This window comes from Anoplophora glabripennis, unplaced genomic scaffold (assembly GCF_000390285.2).
Source record: "Anoplophora glabripennis isolate ALB-LARVAE unplaced genomic scaffold, Agla_2.0 scaffold186, whole genome shotgun sequence".
NCBI lineage: Eukaryota > Metazoa > Arthropoda > Insecta > Coleoptera > Cerambycidae > Anoplophora > Anoplophora glabripennis.
In genome coordinates, this window is record NW_019416662.1 from 407,870 (window position 1) to 422,655 (window position 14,786).

Consider the following 14,786-nt stretch of genomic DNA (forward strand, 5'->3'; position numbering starts at 1 on the left):
AGTTAACACCGTTATGGTACTGGTCATAGCGGTAGATAGATAAGTAAAAAAATAACCCCTCAGGTTACAGAAGGCAGAGAAAGTGTTAAGGATGAACAGCGTCCCGAACAACCATTAACGCCAACTGAGGAACAACACGTTAATCAAATCAAAGATATTGTGCACGAAAACCGTCAATTAATAATAAAAGTCATCGTTGATACTGTTGGCAATTGAAAAAGTTCGGTAAATACCATTTTAAAAGATTTGTTGTGCCTTAGAAGCGTCAATCTTGTTTAGTTCCAAAAATGCACAACTTTTTGGAAAAACAGCGTGGCATGGACATCTGTGAAACAATGATTTCTGACTACCAACGCGTCATGAAACGCCTCATTACTGGAGATGAGATTCGGATCTACGCTAACGACCCGGAAACAGCCGATCAATCGAGTGAATCGTCCAAAGAGAAACCAAGACCGAAAAAACCACGCCAAAGTCACTAAAATCAAACTCATGTTGACAGTTTTCTTTGATTATCGTGGCGTAGTGCACTACGAAGTTAACAATGAATATTATTTGAGTGTTCTGCGTCGTTTGCGTGATGCTATTCGCCGCAAAAGGCCGGAATTATGGACAGACTCTTGGTTTTTGCATCAAGATAATACACCAGCTCACACAGCATTGATAATTCGAGAACATTTTGCCAAAAATTCAACTTATATCGTTCCGCAATCACCGTATTCGCTTGATTTAGCACCTAGTGATTTCTGGCTATTCCATAAACTCAAAAAACCACTCCGTGGACACCGTTTCGACTCGATCGAGGAAATAAAAGCCGAATCGACGGAAGCATTGAAGGCCATACCGGAAAAGGACTTTTGAGACTGTTTCGAAAGTTGCAAAAAACGTTGGCATACGCGCATTGTATCGGATGGGGATTACTTTGAGCGACAAAATTGATTTGGAAGCATAAATAAAGTTTTTTTATTTTTAAACAAATTCACCTTATTTTTTGGTCAATGGGTTATGTTTTTAAAATATTAGTATAGGTAACAGTTCTATTAATTCATTAATAATGTTTCATACTGATTTTTCATGTTTTTGATGTATCTTAAAAAGAGCACAGTATAATAAAAAATGGCATAAAGTCATATTATTTTCGCCCAAAAAAGTCTGTGGTTACTGGGTTTGACTTATTTTTGTCACAACCTACCCATAACTATCAGTTACGAATATAAACGAAAAATAAATAAATGTATAATACTTATACAAACATATACAGGGTGAGTTTTTTTCGATGTTTAGCGTAGGGATCTGGGAAAGTAGTAAAGGTACAAAAAAGCTTAAATAAGGTAAGATGTGCGGTTTTATCATCCTTATTAAATGTTACCTTTATTTTTTAAATAAACGTCATGGCTGACTAGATATTTGGAATATTCCAAATTTGGCCAATTCTTTCAGATGCGTGTAGCTCCGTTACTATTTATTTTACAAAAAAAAATTAAATTACAAAGTTTCAGGTTTTTGCAGTGTTAATAAGAATGTGTGATCAAATTGTTCGTGTTCACTTTCGTTTTCAAGTTATAACATAAACTTCATGTTTTTTAAATGTAAACCATAGTTAGCTATGAGCTAGAAAAAAATGTCTTTTTTTATGCTTTCCAACGATATAATATTCGGTACTGTTATTTTGAAAAATGAGAGAAATGCAGCCGTTTTTAACTTTTCAATTGCTCGTTGACGTAGATGGCTGTGAAAATTATACACAATCCAACGAATAAAATTAGAACAATTGAAGTCGGCATCATGTGGACACCTCACTATGTGTCAGGGCATCGGAGTAGTGTACAACTGGCATATTTTAAATAAAACAATAAAAGAATAAAGAATTTAAATCATAATGATGGAAATCGTTTGAGGTAAGTAAATGAAATACTTAGCAAAGACTTACTTTAAACATATTAAAGAAATTGTTCAAAAACCTCACCTTATTATTAATGCACAAGATACATCTTTTTGAAACAAAATTTGAGGTTTTTTCATAAAACGCGTATCAATATTGTTAAAAGTTTCCTGAACGAATATAACAATCAATAATATAACGCTTTTCCTCGTTTGAAAAATTCGTTGTCTTTGGCAATTGAAACGACTTTTAAGAAAGAAAAGTAACTGTCAAACAATGATACAGTAACTAAAAGCGTTGTCAGCAAACATTTCGATTGTTTTCACAGCCGTCTACGTCAGCGAGCAACTGAAAAGTTAAAACAGCTGCATTTTCCGTTGGAAAGCATAAAAAAGTTTTTTCTAGCTGATAGCTAACTATGGTTTATATTTAAGAAGCTTGAAGTTCATGTCATGACTTGAAAACGAAAGTGTACGCGAACAACTTGATCACACTATCTTATTAACACTGCAAAAACCCGAAACTTTGCAATTTAATTTTTTTTTGTAAAATAAATACCAACGGAGCTACACGGATCTGAAGGATTGGCCAAATTCGGATTTTTCCATATATCTAGTCAGCCATGACGTTTTTTCAAAAAATAAAAGTAACATTTAATAAGGATCATAAAACTGCACATCTTTCCTCATTTAAGTTTTTTTATATCTCTGCTACTATACTAGATCTCTACACTAAACATCGAAAAAAATTCACCCTGTACATCAAATGATTATTTTTAACATTTTTTCAATATTGAAAAATAAATAATAATTGTCAACTTCACTCAAATAGCAAATTCAGTAGAATTCTCCAGTAAATATTCTCATTTTTTTATTAAAAGCATTTTATCTAGTGCTGCTTAAATATTAAAATATGCACCTAGTTGATGTGTATGTCCAATTAAACACAGATTGAGTAAAATAAAAAGTTTCTATCTACACTGCATTTTTATATTATCTTATATACTATTATTATTTATATCTAATGCAATGTACTGAATGTCTTGAATAATAGATTAGTTATCCATTTTTAGTGATTTTTAATTAAAAGAAAATATATGGTATAACCCTTAACCATAGAATAAATCAACGGTACCTACATATTTGTTATAACAAATTGGGATAGTCAGAATTATTAAAGCATTACATGGGTTCGGAAATTTCAAAACATTTTTTATCTAATAGTACATGTCAAGAATATTTTCTCAAAGTTTCAAGTCAATCGTAGTAAAACTCTAGCAGAGAGAACCTTTTGGAAATTTCTCTCATTAGGCTCGGTCGGCCGGGGACGTCACAGGCACTAAGCAGCTGCTTAGGTGCTTAGCTATTGTTTGTCTGTCTTTCTCGCTCGTTTCTCTGAATATTTTAGTCTTATGGAGCTGGAATTGACGATTCTATGTAAGTTAAAAAAAACCTGCATTATATTCCTACTCACTTCTTTCTCAAAATTCTATTTTTGAAGACGGTGGACATGATTTCTCAAAAAGCACTGGTTTTATTGAAATTTTGCAAACTTTTTGTAGATAGGATTGACTAGTGATTGAACGAATGAACGAAGATTTTTTTCTTTGATCGCAACTTACAAGGCAATAGTTTTGCATACAACTCTGCCAAAAATTCAATTTAATTTTTTTTAAATCCTTCGTTCAATCACGAGCTATACTCACTTACTAATAGAAAATAGTTGGTTTTTTGATTTCGGATAAAGCTATAATGATTTATGCCTTTTTCTAGGGGATCTTTGAAAACCAGGGGCCTGATTTTTGAAAGTACTTTTCAACATTCATTCATCACTTTTCACAGTTTTATGATTTTTATGGTTTGAATAGTGAGAGCAAAATGTTGAAAAGTAAAGAGCCTAGACAAGTATTTTAGATACATCCTGTACATATATATTTAAGTGATAATCATTCATACCTTCAAAATGTATTCTCTTCAGAATTCTTCTTTTTATAAGTTGCTCGTCACCTTCTTTTTTAGTCTGCTTATGATTCATTAAACCAAAAATGTTCCAGACATTTTTTGTAAAACAGAATTATTCCTAATTTTTTTAATAATATGGAATGAAAAATTATGAGTGAAAAGTTGAAAGGTACTTTCAAAAAACAGGTCCCAGGTCCCAACGGATGAATTTTCAAAATTTTAAATGAAAATTTTGTAAAATATTATTTAAATGTTGCTTAAAAGTTTGCATAAAATAATTCTATTATATTTAAAAAAAATTAGAGAAAATATACTTTTTTACCTACAAAACCAATGTAACCCCTTAATACATATAACGAAACGTTAAAATTTCTTTTTAATTAGTTAAATATAACAATCAATTCAAAACAAGGCTTAAGTGCAATATTAAACACTATAAATTATTAATTTCAAAAATAAAAATATTCGCTGTTCAATTTTCTACTAAACGTTATTTTTCCTTCATCCTCATACGGTTCATGAATCATTCTGTGTTTATATAGTCTTACAAACTTCATACATTTGAAGAGTATTGTGTCCTTTACCCTACTCCGGCAAAACTTTAGAAGCCTAAATCATTAATCATCTTGTTACATGGCAGCACCCGCTTTCACACTGGCTAGCGAAGAGTCAAATCTATGAAAAATTAAACATCTTGCGATCTATTTTTTCTTAAGACTAATTTTTACCTTTATTAATCACTATAACCTATAAGGGGTGATTCTAAACCTATACGCATAAACTTGAGGAATGATTCTGTACATGAAAGCATGAAAAAATTAATCAAAGGGAGCTATGACGGTTCAACGATGGCCGCTGACAATGGATTTTTGTTTCAGTTTCATTCAAGCGGTTCCTAAGTTATAGTAGATTGCAGTTCCAGTTAAAGAAGACAAAACACGCTGTATCTTAGAAATAGTTAATTTTATTAATAGGTTGTTTTCGGAAGTTAGTTAAGTGAGCTCTATTGAAGTTTGTCTTTTTAAAATTCCTATACATTCCCCTAGGTTTCATAACATGTATAGTATCTCCTACCTACATACTTGTATATTTCAAACAAAAACTAATTAGTTATCTAAATCTATCTAAATCTGGAAAATATTCTCTCTCAAGTCAAAATTTGAAATTTATATATTCAATGGTTTCGAGTAATTGAACAAAAATTGTTTCATTTTCAATCGCTGAGGGACTGTAGAATCACAAACAAAATAGCTTATCCCTCCAGACCGTATGTTAAATGCTGGGAATTGGCAACACAAAAAGGATACAGGCTCTTATGAGCTGGTATCCAACAATGAAATTTAACCTGGTAACTCTTCTACTCGATAATAGGTGGCAGACCTAGCGGTTTCCAGATGAGGCAGTGTTGCCTAGTAATAACTGGGTATACACATAAATTTAATGCATTTAACTATGTATTTGAAGAGTTATATGAAGCTTATCTTTTGTTTGGAATCGACATTTCTTTGAAATGCTCAATAAAATAAATCAAGTTAGAATTAAAACTATGAGTTTACCTAATTAATTAGATATTTACTTTATATGAATTTGCCTTGGAATTATTTAATATCATTGTTGGAACCTCAAGGTGTGGTTGTATGCAAACACTTTAAAAAAAAAGTAAAAAAATCATCCATCAATAATCTCTTCGATACCTTACAGAGATAGCAAACAAAAAAGTTAGTCAAAAATCGTTACTGCTGTTGCAATTTTTGACTGTAGTACGCAATTTTTTTTGAATGGACAATCAAAACCACGGGTGTGGGGGAGACCATACATCGTACATTTAAGTAAGTAAATACAGTAACACAAAAAATAGGCATTGATAAAAAAAATATACAAAATAAATCCGTGCGTACGCGTGACAACATTGGCCAACTGTTGTTTATACGTTACTAGGATAACACATATGTATTGTCTAAGAATGCTTCCTAAAATTCTTCTAGTGGTATACGCTTTCGACAATTCGGAAGTTTAAAACTGCTCTCCTATTCCAGGCACTGTCTGGAGCGATAGCTATTGTCTGTGGTAGAACTCTTAGAAATGTTGTTTTGACGAGAAGTTTCGTCGCAACATCACACAATTATACCCTGTAGAATTGCTCCAGTAAAAAACGTCACTAAAAATCGTCTCCAAAAGATTGTCGCACATACTTTTATACAGTCTGCATCTGTAGGAAATTGGAGTGCAAGATGACACATCAAGTAAGATGACGAATTGTCAAATTACGAAGATTTCTTTTGAGCGTACCATTCTTTTCATAAAGGCATTTTACTTAACAATTTATCGTATCGAGTAAGTTCTAAATCCTCTATAGTGACTATTTTTATATCGTGGAAAGTAGCATTTTTTTAAAGAATACTCTTCCAGATCTTGTAGATTCAGCTTACCCAAATGTGAGGATAAGATAACGAATTTGACAAGTTATAAAGTGAGAAAATAATTTAAATACATTTGGAACTAAACTGTTTTAAAATAGGAAACAAGGAAGACATCGACATCTATACTTTCTTTTCCGCAAAATTCAATTAGATCAAAAAAAAAAAATATGCAGATACAACTTATACTTCTAAACTGTGTAATTGGCTTTCTTTTGTGGCCCCTATCACATTTATATTCATTTCAAATTGAAATATATTTTAGAGGGATAAGACAAAAAATGTAATTACCACCAAACTGAGCGGCACTTTGGGCAGCGATGAAATGGTCGGCGATGAAGGAGAAGGTGGCCTCAATTCGTTTGCCCTGATGGCCTGCTGTAACTGCTCATATTTGGGGCCTCGGAGGTACCTTTCCACTTTTATTGTTACTAAAGGGCCCGTGTTCCGCAACAGTTCGACTGCCTGATGATTGGTAAAGCCTATCACAGATATCCCATCTACCTGCAATCAAAATTAGTTGAGTGGTGCCAGAAAGGTTTGAATGAAAATTTAAATTTAAATTTTTCTCTGTCACATAAAACTGAAGTATCTAAATGTTTCAATATAAATGTTTTATCATAGCATTTGTAAAATAAAAATCTAGATATTCTACAAAAAAATAATAACAGTAAACTTAGAATACAGTAAATATGTTTAAAATATACAGATCATTCCAAAAATAAACTACATCCTTTAAAATTGGAAGCTAATAGGCCACAAAAACGTGAGGACTGTTCAAAAGACCAACAAATTTTGGAATTTTTTTAAAAATCGTTAGTCAATAAAATAGTGAATGGCATAGATATATAAAACATTAGTACCTAAACAAATGAAACTATGGAACCAGAAGAAAAATTTACATAAATAAAAGAATTAGTATCAACTATGTAATAGGTCTACTTATGGAGATAAATTATGTTGGATGTTTCAAAATAATATCAGCTAAAAAATCTAGGGACATAATCAAGTGTTCTCTAGAAATTTAAGAGCTTACAGCCATTGTGAATGTCACCTTATATAGAAATTCTAACAAGAAATACAAAAATCAATAAATTTTAATTTTTTATTACAGAGGACGAAACAAGAACACCTAATGGACTGCCTCTTAGCGACTATGATGGAAAGTGTTCTGCTCAGCCAATCCAATCCAGTCTTTGCTAAATACCAAACTGTTAAATATCTTGGGTTGCGCAATCCACAGAAGTACATCTTGACCAAACTCATCTTATCCGCGAAATACTCACAATCAGATCAAAAGACAGTTCAAAGTTCTTGTAACTTCTGCTGGTTTACTGTTTTAACTAAGAAACATATAAATTTGACATATTCATTTCTCTATTAAGGAATGAAAATAACATTTTCGCCTTAAACAAGAAACAATGTCTCTTTCGTATGGATTATCCATAGCTTTACTTCCGTATACACATAATAGCCTTCATAAATGATAACAAGCCACGTGACCATCAAGCTTAGGCAACCAACATTGCACGGCTGGTACTGTCAACTAAAAATTCCCAAATCTTAGCGTCACTAATATTAATGATTCGTTTACAATGAACAATGACAAACCGTTACGTCTATGCTCGAGATAATTCGATCGCTTATCGGTTAAATAAAATCCTATGAAAATCCAGTCACCATCCCGTGAAAAAGAATGTTATATTTTAGTATAATCTTGATCTTNCTTTTCATAATCAAAAGAAACTGTAATATCTCTAAAATGATTTTAGGTAATACATGGTGATGCAGTTATAATGTCATTAATTTTAACCACGTATTCGGGAGAACTTATAAAGACAGAAAATGGAAAATGTTTATTCGACCTTTTAAAAATAAGCAAATTCCCCTTCATGTCATACTTCGCATCACATTTTCTCAACGCGGTGAACCAGAGAGTGGCGAACGTTGAAGCGAAACAGCTGATTTCCCCAGTCGCACAGTGGGAAATATTGGAAAAAATTCTCGCCACTCGCCAATTTTCATCGTCTCGTCATGTTTTTTTTTTAATAATCTCGTGGTAATCTGAATTTTCATATTCTGGTGAGGTTTTTTCGAAAAACTCTTTTTTTAATGCTTAGGGAGCGCCCCAACCTCAATGTCGAAGAAAAATTTTTTAACGATGTTCAGTTGTAGAAAAAAATATTTAAAAATTATCTGCTATTAATAAAATTGATTATTATGACCCTTGATGATATATCTGATGTTTTTTCTTCAAAAACCTAACCTCAAAATATATCATCAAGGGTCATAATAAACAATTTTATTAATAGCAGATACTTTTTAATCATTTTTTTCTACAACTGAACATCGAGTATTTAAAAAAAATTTCTTCGACATTGAGGTTGGGGCGCTCCCTAAGCATTAAAAAAAAGGGTTTTTCGAAAAAACCTCACCAGAATATGAAAATTCAGATTACAACGAGATTATTAAAAAAAAAATCACGACGAGACGATGAAAATTGGTGAGTGGCGAGAATTTTTTCCAATATTTCCCATTGTGAGTCGCAATTTTGCAATTTGTTTCAAAATCAAACTGCAGCGGATCCCAACTTTATTAACAAAGTTCTATGGATGGATGAGTGTTGTTTTAGTCACACTGGTATTTTAAATAGGTAGGCACTATTCTACTCTTAGAAAAGCATTAAGTCAATAAGTATACGTACTACAATCTGAATAATTAATTGAAGATCATACTAAAAACTCTTATTCAATTATAAAACATAGTGAAAATCTTAACAAATATTAAAAATACTATATTATTGTAATAACCCAACATTCGAAAACAGTTATTATCCCTATACATGGGCGTAGCTATGGGGAGGGAGCAAGAGTGTGCACGGCCCACCCTAGAGAGCCCGATGCCCACCCTAGAAAAATATCTAATACTATCATCTTCAAGCAAAAGTTGTAGCTACTTACGCCCTTGTCCTTATACATTTGTTTTTAATAAGATATAAATAATACTCCTTAATATTTAAATATCTTATTCATTTCTGTGTCTAGGCACATATCTAACCTGTGGTCTAGGTAAAAGACCTGTTATTCATCACATACTAAATTCGCAGTAAAAACTAGGTTAGTGACCAAATAATACGCTAGGTAAAGATTTACTCCCGATAAACCTTTGTGCGTCAATATTTTTTTCAGCGCAAATATACATTTTAAAATTTTTATAGTAATCACGCTTTCCACTCATTTTTCTCTATCTTTCCTTAAAATTACCGACATTATGACTGAATCACCCTGTATAAAGTCCTTCCAATATTATCAAAATTAGCAAGTGTTTGCCTCTATTTATTATAACGTGTTCACTCACAGAAATTTCTAATGAACTTCTTGCGTGAATCGTCCGTCCTATGTACCTACAATAAAGGGAAACTTCCAGAACACCTCGGTTTAAAGGGAATGGGCTGGGTCACTCCGCGTCAAAGCCTTTGATCTAAGGTTTTGTTTTTTCGGAGCACCTACCTAGATCCAAATTAAGACCAGGTTATGTGGTGTTTGTTTGTTTGTTTGTTTGCCTTCGGTGATTTGCATCCTTCTGTACCGATTGAAGCAACCGATTTAATTGTAAATGTCTTTAATGAACAAGCAATGTTCTGCTTGTACAGCTTTCTACAGATAGGGTGTCGGATCATCAAATAAATAATGAGGTGATTTTCACAAAAATAACGGTACTTACTACGGTACTTTTTTTTTGAAAAGTTAATATACAGGATCTCCAGAAAATAGTGGCCAATCTCTGGGTTTTAGGCAATACTTGCCAAAATAATGTCACAAGTTTATACATTTGTTGTTTATTCCGGTTCACCATAAAGAGTTTTTGACGCTCCCAAAGCAGGTATTGGTAAATTGCATTACAAGTTACAACGAAAAATCTATTTTTAACAGTCAACTTCAAAAGTTAATAACTCCAAAAGGTAAATCCGAATAAAAAATTTTTTATAAACTTGTCACGGTGATTTTTCAGGGCTTATCCAAATACGACATATTTCCCATCATTTCCTGGACTCCGTATATTAACGGGATTACATAACTTTAATGTTGTTTTTTTTAACTGATACTTTACCGTGACTTTTCTCTTGCTCAAGGGATTTTTTGTAAACAATTATTAAATTATGTCAATCTCCGATTAAAAAGATTAAAGATTAGGATAATACTTGAAACACAGTTCAAGTGTAGCATGCAGGATTTGAATATACGAGGTTCGATCAAAAAGTATTGGGAATTGTTAATTAGAAAGTATTTATTTAAGCCCACTTTTAGCCCATCCCATTCAAAGTAGTTGAGGACTTACAGTTATGCCAATGTAATTTCCAGTTTGAGAAACACTGATGGAATGCTGACGATACCTAATGAGTTAGGTATCGTCTTGAGCACGGTTTGCAATTTTGCCTTTGTCTCATCTATTGTTAAAAAACTTTCACATTTGAGTATCCTTTTGAAGCATTATTATTTGCTAACTCATCTTTAATTAGGTTCGTTAAATTTACAAAAATGGAAATATTTAAAAATAAATATATTTAAGTTAAAGGAAATACAATATTTATAGTATTATTAACATTAACTTGTTTAATCATTGCGAAAACTACAAATAAATGTTTTAATCAGTACCTTAGATCTATTTAAGCTCTTTAGGGCTTTAAAATATTGGTGATATTTTTCACAGAAGCAGTTAATACTAATTTAAGTACCGAAGAGAATATAGGTATGATAAAGATACTAACAAAAATACTTCTTTGATGAATGAATTTCTGCAAATGTGTCATAAAAACTTGTGTTATTATTTACGTGTTTTTTAAATTTTTAGTTCATACACCTGTATTCTGAGGATCTGAGGACACAACACAGAAAGTAATAAGTACACGTGTATTCTATCACCGATTTAGAAGCCAAATTTACTATTCTAACAAATTTTCAATGAATTACAAAAGAGCAAAGGATCTTTACGAATGAACGACTGTATCAGTCATCCAGATGAATTCACTAACAAGATGATGCCAAACACACAAGTAACTATTATCTACATTAGGTATTTTTCCCTGTAGTTTTATCTCGAGAGTTGGTGATGTGAAAGTAACCTTTATAAACACAAATAACTCAACTCATTCCGATTACGAGTAGATAATACAATGCACATGGTACGCTTTGAATACGAGTATTAAATGTAATGATTCACAAATTAACATCGAACTTACCTCTACAATTCTATCGTTAATTTTGATATTATTCGTCAAATCTGCCGCACTTCCTATGCTTATGCTCTTGACGAAGATTCCTGATATTTCCTCTGTAAAAAGAATAACAATAAAACAGGACTGAGGAAGTAATAAAACTTTTCGTTGGATTTTACGTTTTAAACAAGTTGCAGAAAGACAGAGTGTTTTATAGTATAGTTCCATAAATTCAGGAGTTGGTAAAATATCAAAAATTAAGATATTTTTTCTTCCTATCCGATATAGGTCTATTATATCTTTCGTTTTTGAGATGCAGTGAAGTCAAAGATTATTTTCTAAAATCTAATTTTGACACTACCTTTATCAAAAGAAGAATATATTCCACTGGAATTAGGTTAATTCATTTTGGTTTTTGAGGTAGCATATTGTATTGCATAATTCTCAAAAACATTGTATTTCTAGCAATAGAACTGTTTTTTTTTTTGTATTATAACATATGACATAAGACTCAGGAAATTTAAGCTGAAAAAAGTTGTATTCTATGGAAACGTTGAAAGAGCTTGTAGCTAGAAAATGAAAATATTTATTTTCCTGTTCCTGCCTCAGGAAAATTGCTAAATAAATAAAAGCAACGTAAAATGTAGTAATAATAAATTATTACAAAAAATTTATATATTTAGAAGATAAATGCCATCAAGAATAATACAAAAAAAAAATTGACTTACGTTAAACGTGTTCTAGATCGTGAACAAATTATAAATAAAGTCATTATCTATGGACTGACTATTGTGGTAAATGGATGAAGAAAGTGCGGAAATATATATAATTATCAAACATATAAATTAGGATATCATAACGCGTAACGAGTTAGGTTAGAGATAAATGGGTCAGATATCCCAAATTTGGGGATAGCCGTAACCTGATGAAAGCATGGGTATGGATCCTAATTGTTAATTGTAACCAGTACACTCATACTAAATTCACATTTCTCAATTAATTTTACTACAACCGCAAACAAATTGGAATTTCTTAAAAACACATTTTTTTCTTTAAAATGAAGGAAATAATTAATTTGAAGTTATGGTATTTTTCTTATTTTGGCTTGATTTTTTATTTTACACATATGAAGTCACTAACAATAAGTGACAATGTTTGCACCAATTGTTTAAGTAGATATAAATCAAATGGGTCTGCGTCTCTGCTAGACGTCCTACAGCCTATAACAATTGAAGGAAACAGAACGAAACCATTATTTCCCGATTGAGGGATTTGTCACAAACTAGACGATTGTAAAATGTACATGTATAAAGAATGTATACACTTAAAATACTAGTTAAAAGCATATAATTGAAAATTTTAATAATAATAATATTAATTAATTATACATTATTTTTAATTTACCAATAGAATTGGGTAAGTTCCATCATCGATGGATAATATACATCTACCCAAATATGTGTATATATGCTTCAAATACGTGGAGTTAAAAGGAGAGAGATAAATAATTTGAAGGATGTGCATTTTTCATAGATGAATTTAAAAACTTGCCAATAATTATATTACAACAAATTCTAGCTATTAGCTCTGTCAGTTTAGTGAATAAATCTGGCAACACTGAAGAAGTTATACTCATAAAAATGCGAAAGTGATTGGCACTGCAATAGACTAAAATATTCTAATAATGAATAAGAAAAAATAACATATTTTCATGTAGTTAAAACCTTGGAAAACATGCCACTATTTCAAAAACTCTAGAGAACATGATGAAGAAGAAAAAATATTTCAAAACATATATTAAAAATTAACTATTTCTTGTAACTGACAATTGGTTGTATAATATATTGTTTGTATTATATGAGTTTTCTTTCAACTTTCTTGGCTAATGTAAAGGATACATATACCTTTATAGGTTTATTTACATTTTAGTATTTCATTATTTTAAGCAAATAATGTGATTACAGGAAAAAATATATAATGTAAAAACCATGAGGAGGGAATCGATAAAGTTTATTTAATTTGCATGCGCGGTTCCTTGCTACTCGATCGATGATTGTAAATCACAAATGGTTATAAAACAAAGTATGAGTTCATCGATGGGTGGCATAGGAGCCGGCATTGACTAATAAGCAGTAGTTGTATTCAGGTCGTAAAAGTAAAATTAAAGTTATTTTAATCAGTTTTACCTAAATCTTTAATTTTAAAAGTAAATAAAATATTAGTTTTTAACAATAGTTTTAAGTAAAAAGCTCATAGCTATTATGTGTATAATGTAGGCTATGCTATGCTATGTACATCTTTTATCTAGAAAATACATTTTCGTTGCATTAAATATTAATGTCTTTTAATTAAGGTACACAGTAGATAATATAAATACCAAAGAAACTCCTTCAAATGTTCTTAGAGAGCACAAAATTAAATTCCGTCTTTTATCTAAGAAGTTTTATTTCTTAAGATATATGTCGAGAGTGACAGTAGTAATCAATCCATTCCCTACAATAATACATAGCTGCCATACACAATATGTACGAACAGCTTCTGACAAAGAACTTTTAATATCCAGATATTGAAGTATATGAAAAGTACCTAGTAAATAAAATAAGTGAATATTTTATGATATTTTACAAATATATACATAAATTTTGTTAATTTCTCACAATGTTATTTTTTAACTCAAACTATTTTTTATGCAACTTCGTTTCAAAACCAGGCATTACAAAAAAATATATACGGGTGTTGCAGGATTAAGTCGACAAACTTTGAAGACATGGTCGAAATATTACTTATTTATAACAATATAGGGCTGGAAATGCTTCATTTTCGTGATATAAGGTAATACGGATTCCAAAAAAATAATGATATTTTTTAATAACTTGAAAGTGAATATTTAAGTAAAAATTGGTGAGACTTATAATTAGGTAAGTTCTCACAATATATCTCAGCAATAAGTATTACTATAGTCTGTTTGGAACTGAAAGAGAGTGATAAAACGCCGAGATAAGAACCGGCCATTGGCGTGGTAATATTTCGTTTCAGGTAATTATCGGGTAACACTAATGCTAACAGGTAATGGGTGTACATTAGTATATTTTACTGGATACATCATAGGGCAGGAGCCAGTGTATTGTGACAGATCAATCCAGTCTTAGAGCTGAATATACGAAGACGTGCTAGTGCAGTAGAGTAAAATTCGACTTGTGTTTAGTGACTATTGTGCCAGTGGATATAATATTGTTTGGGTAAAATGTCGAGCTTATCAGATTACGTACCTGCTAAACGCGTGAAAAGATGTGCGCTGTCTCAGAATGAGA

General features: G+C 31.3%; 1 protein-coding gene across 1 annotated transcript in view; it reads right to left on the reverse strand.

Moving 5' to 3' along the window:
* Positions 1–14,786, reverse strand: part of LOC108904661 — a 197,058-nt gene that overhangs the window by 92,050 nt on the left and 90,222 nt on the right. Inside the window, exons 6-7 of the mRNA XM_018707296.1 lie at positions 11,500–11,591; positions 6,552–6,764 (exon numbers count right to left, since the gene is read on the reverse strand). Of these exons, the coding sequence (XP_018562812.1) occupies positions 6,552–6,764; positions 11,500–11,591 (305 nt within the window). The remainder of the gene's footprint in view (positions 1–6,551; positions 6,765–11,499; positions 11,592–14,786) is intronic.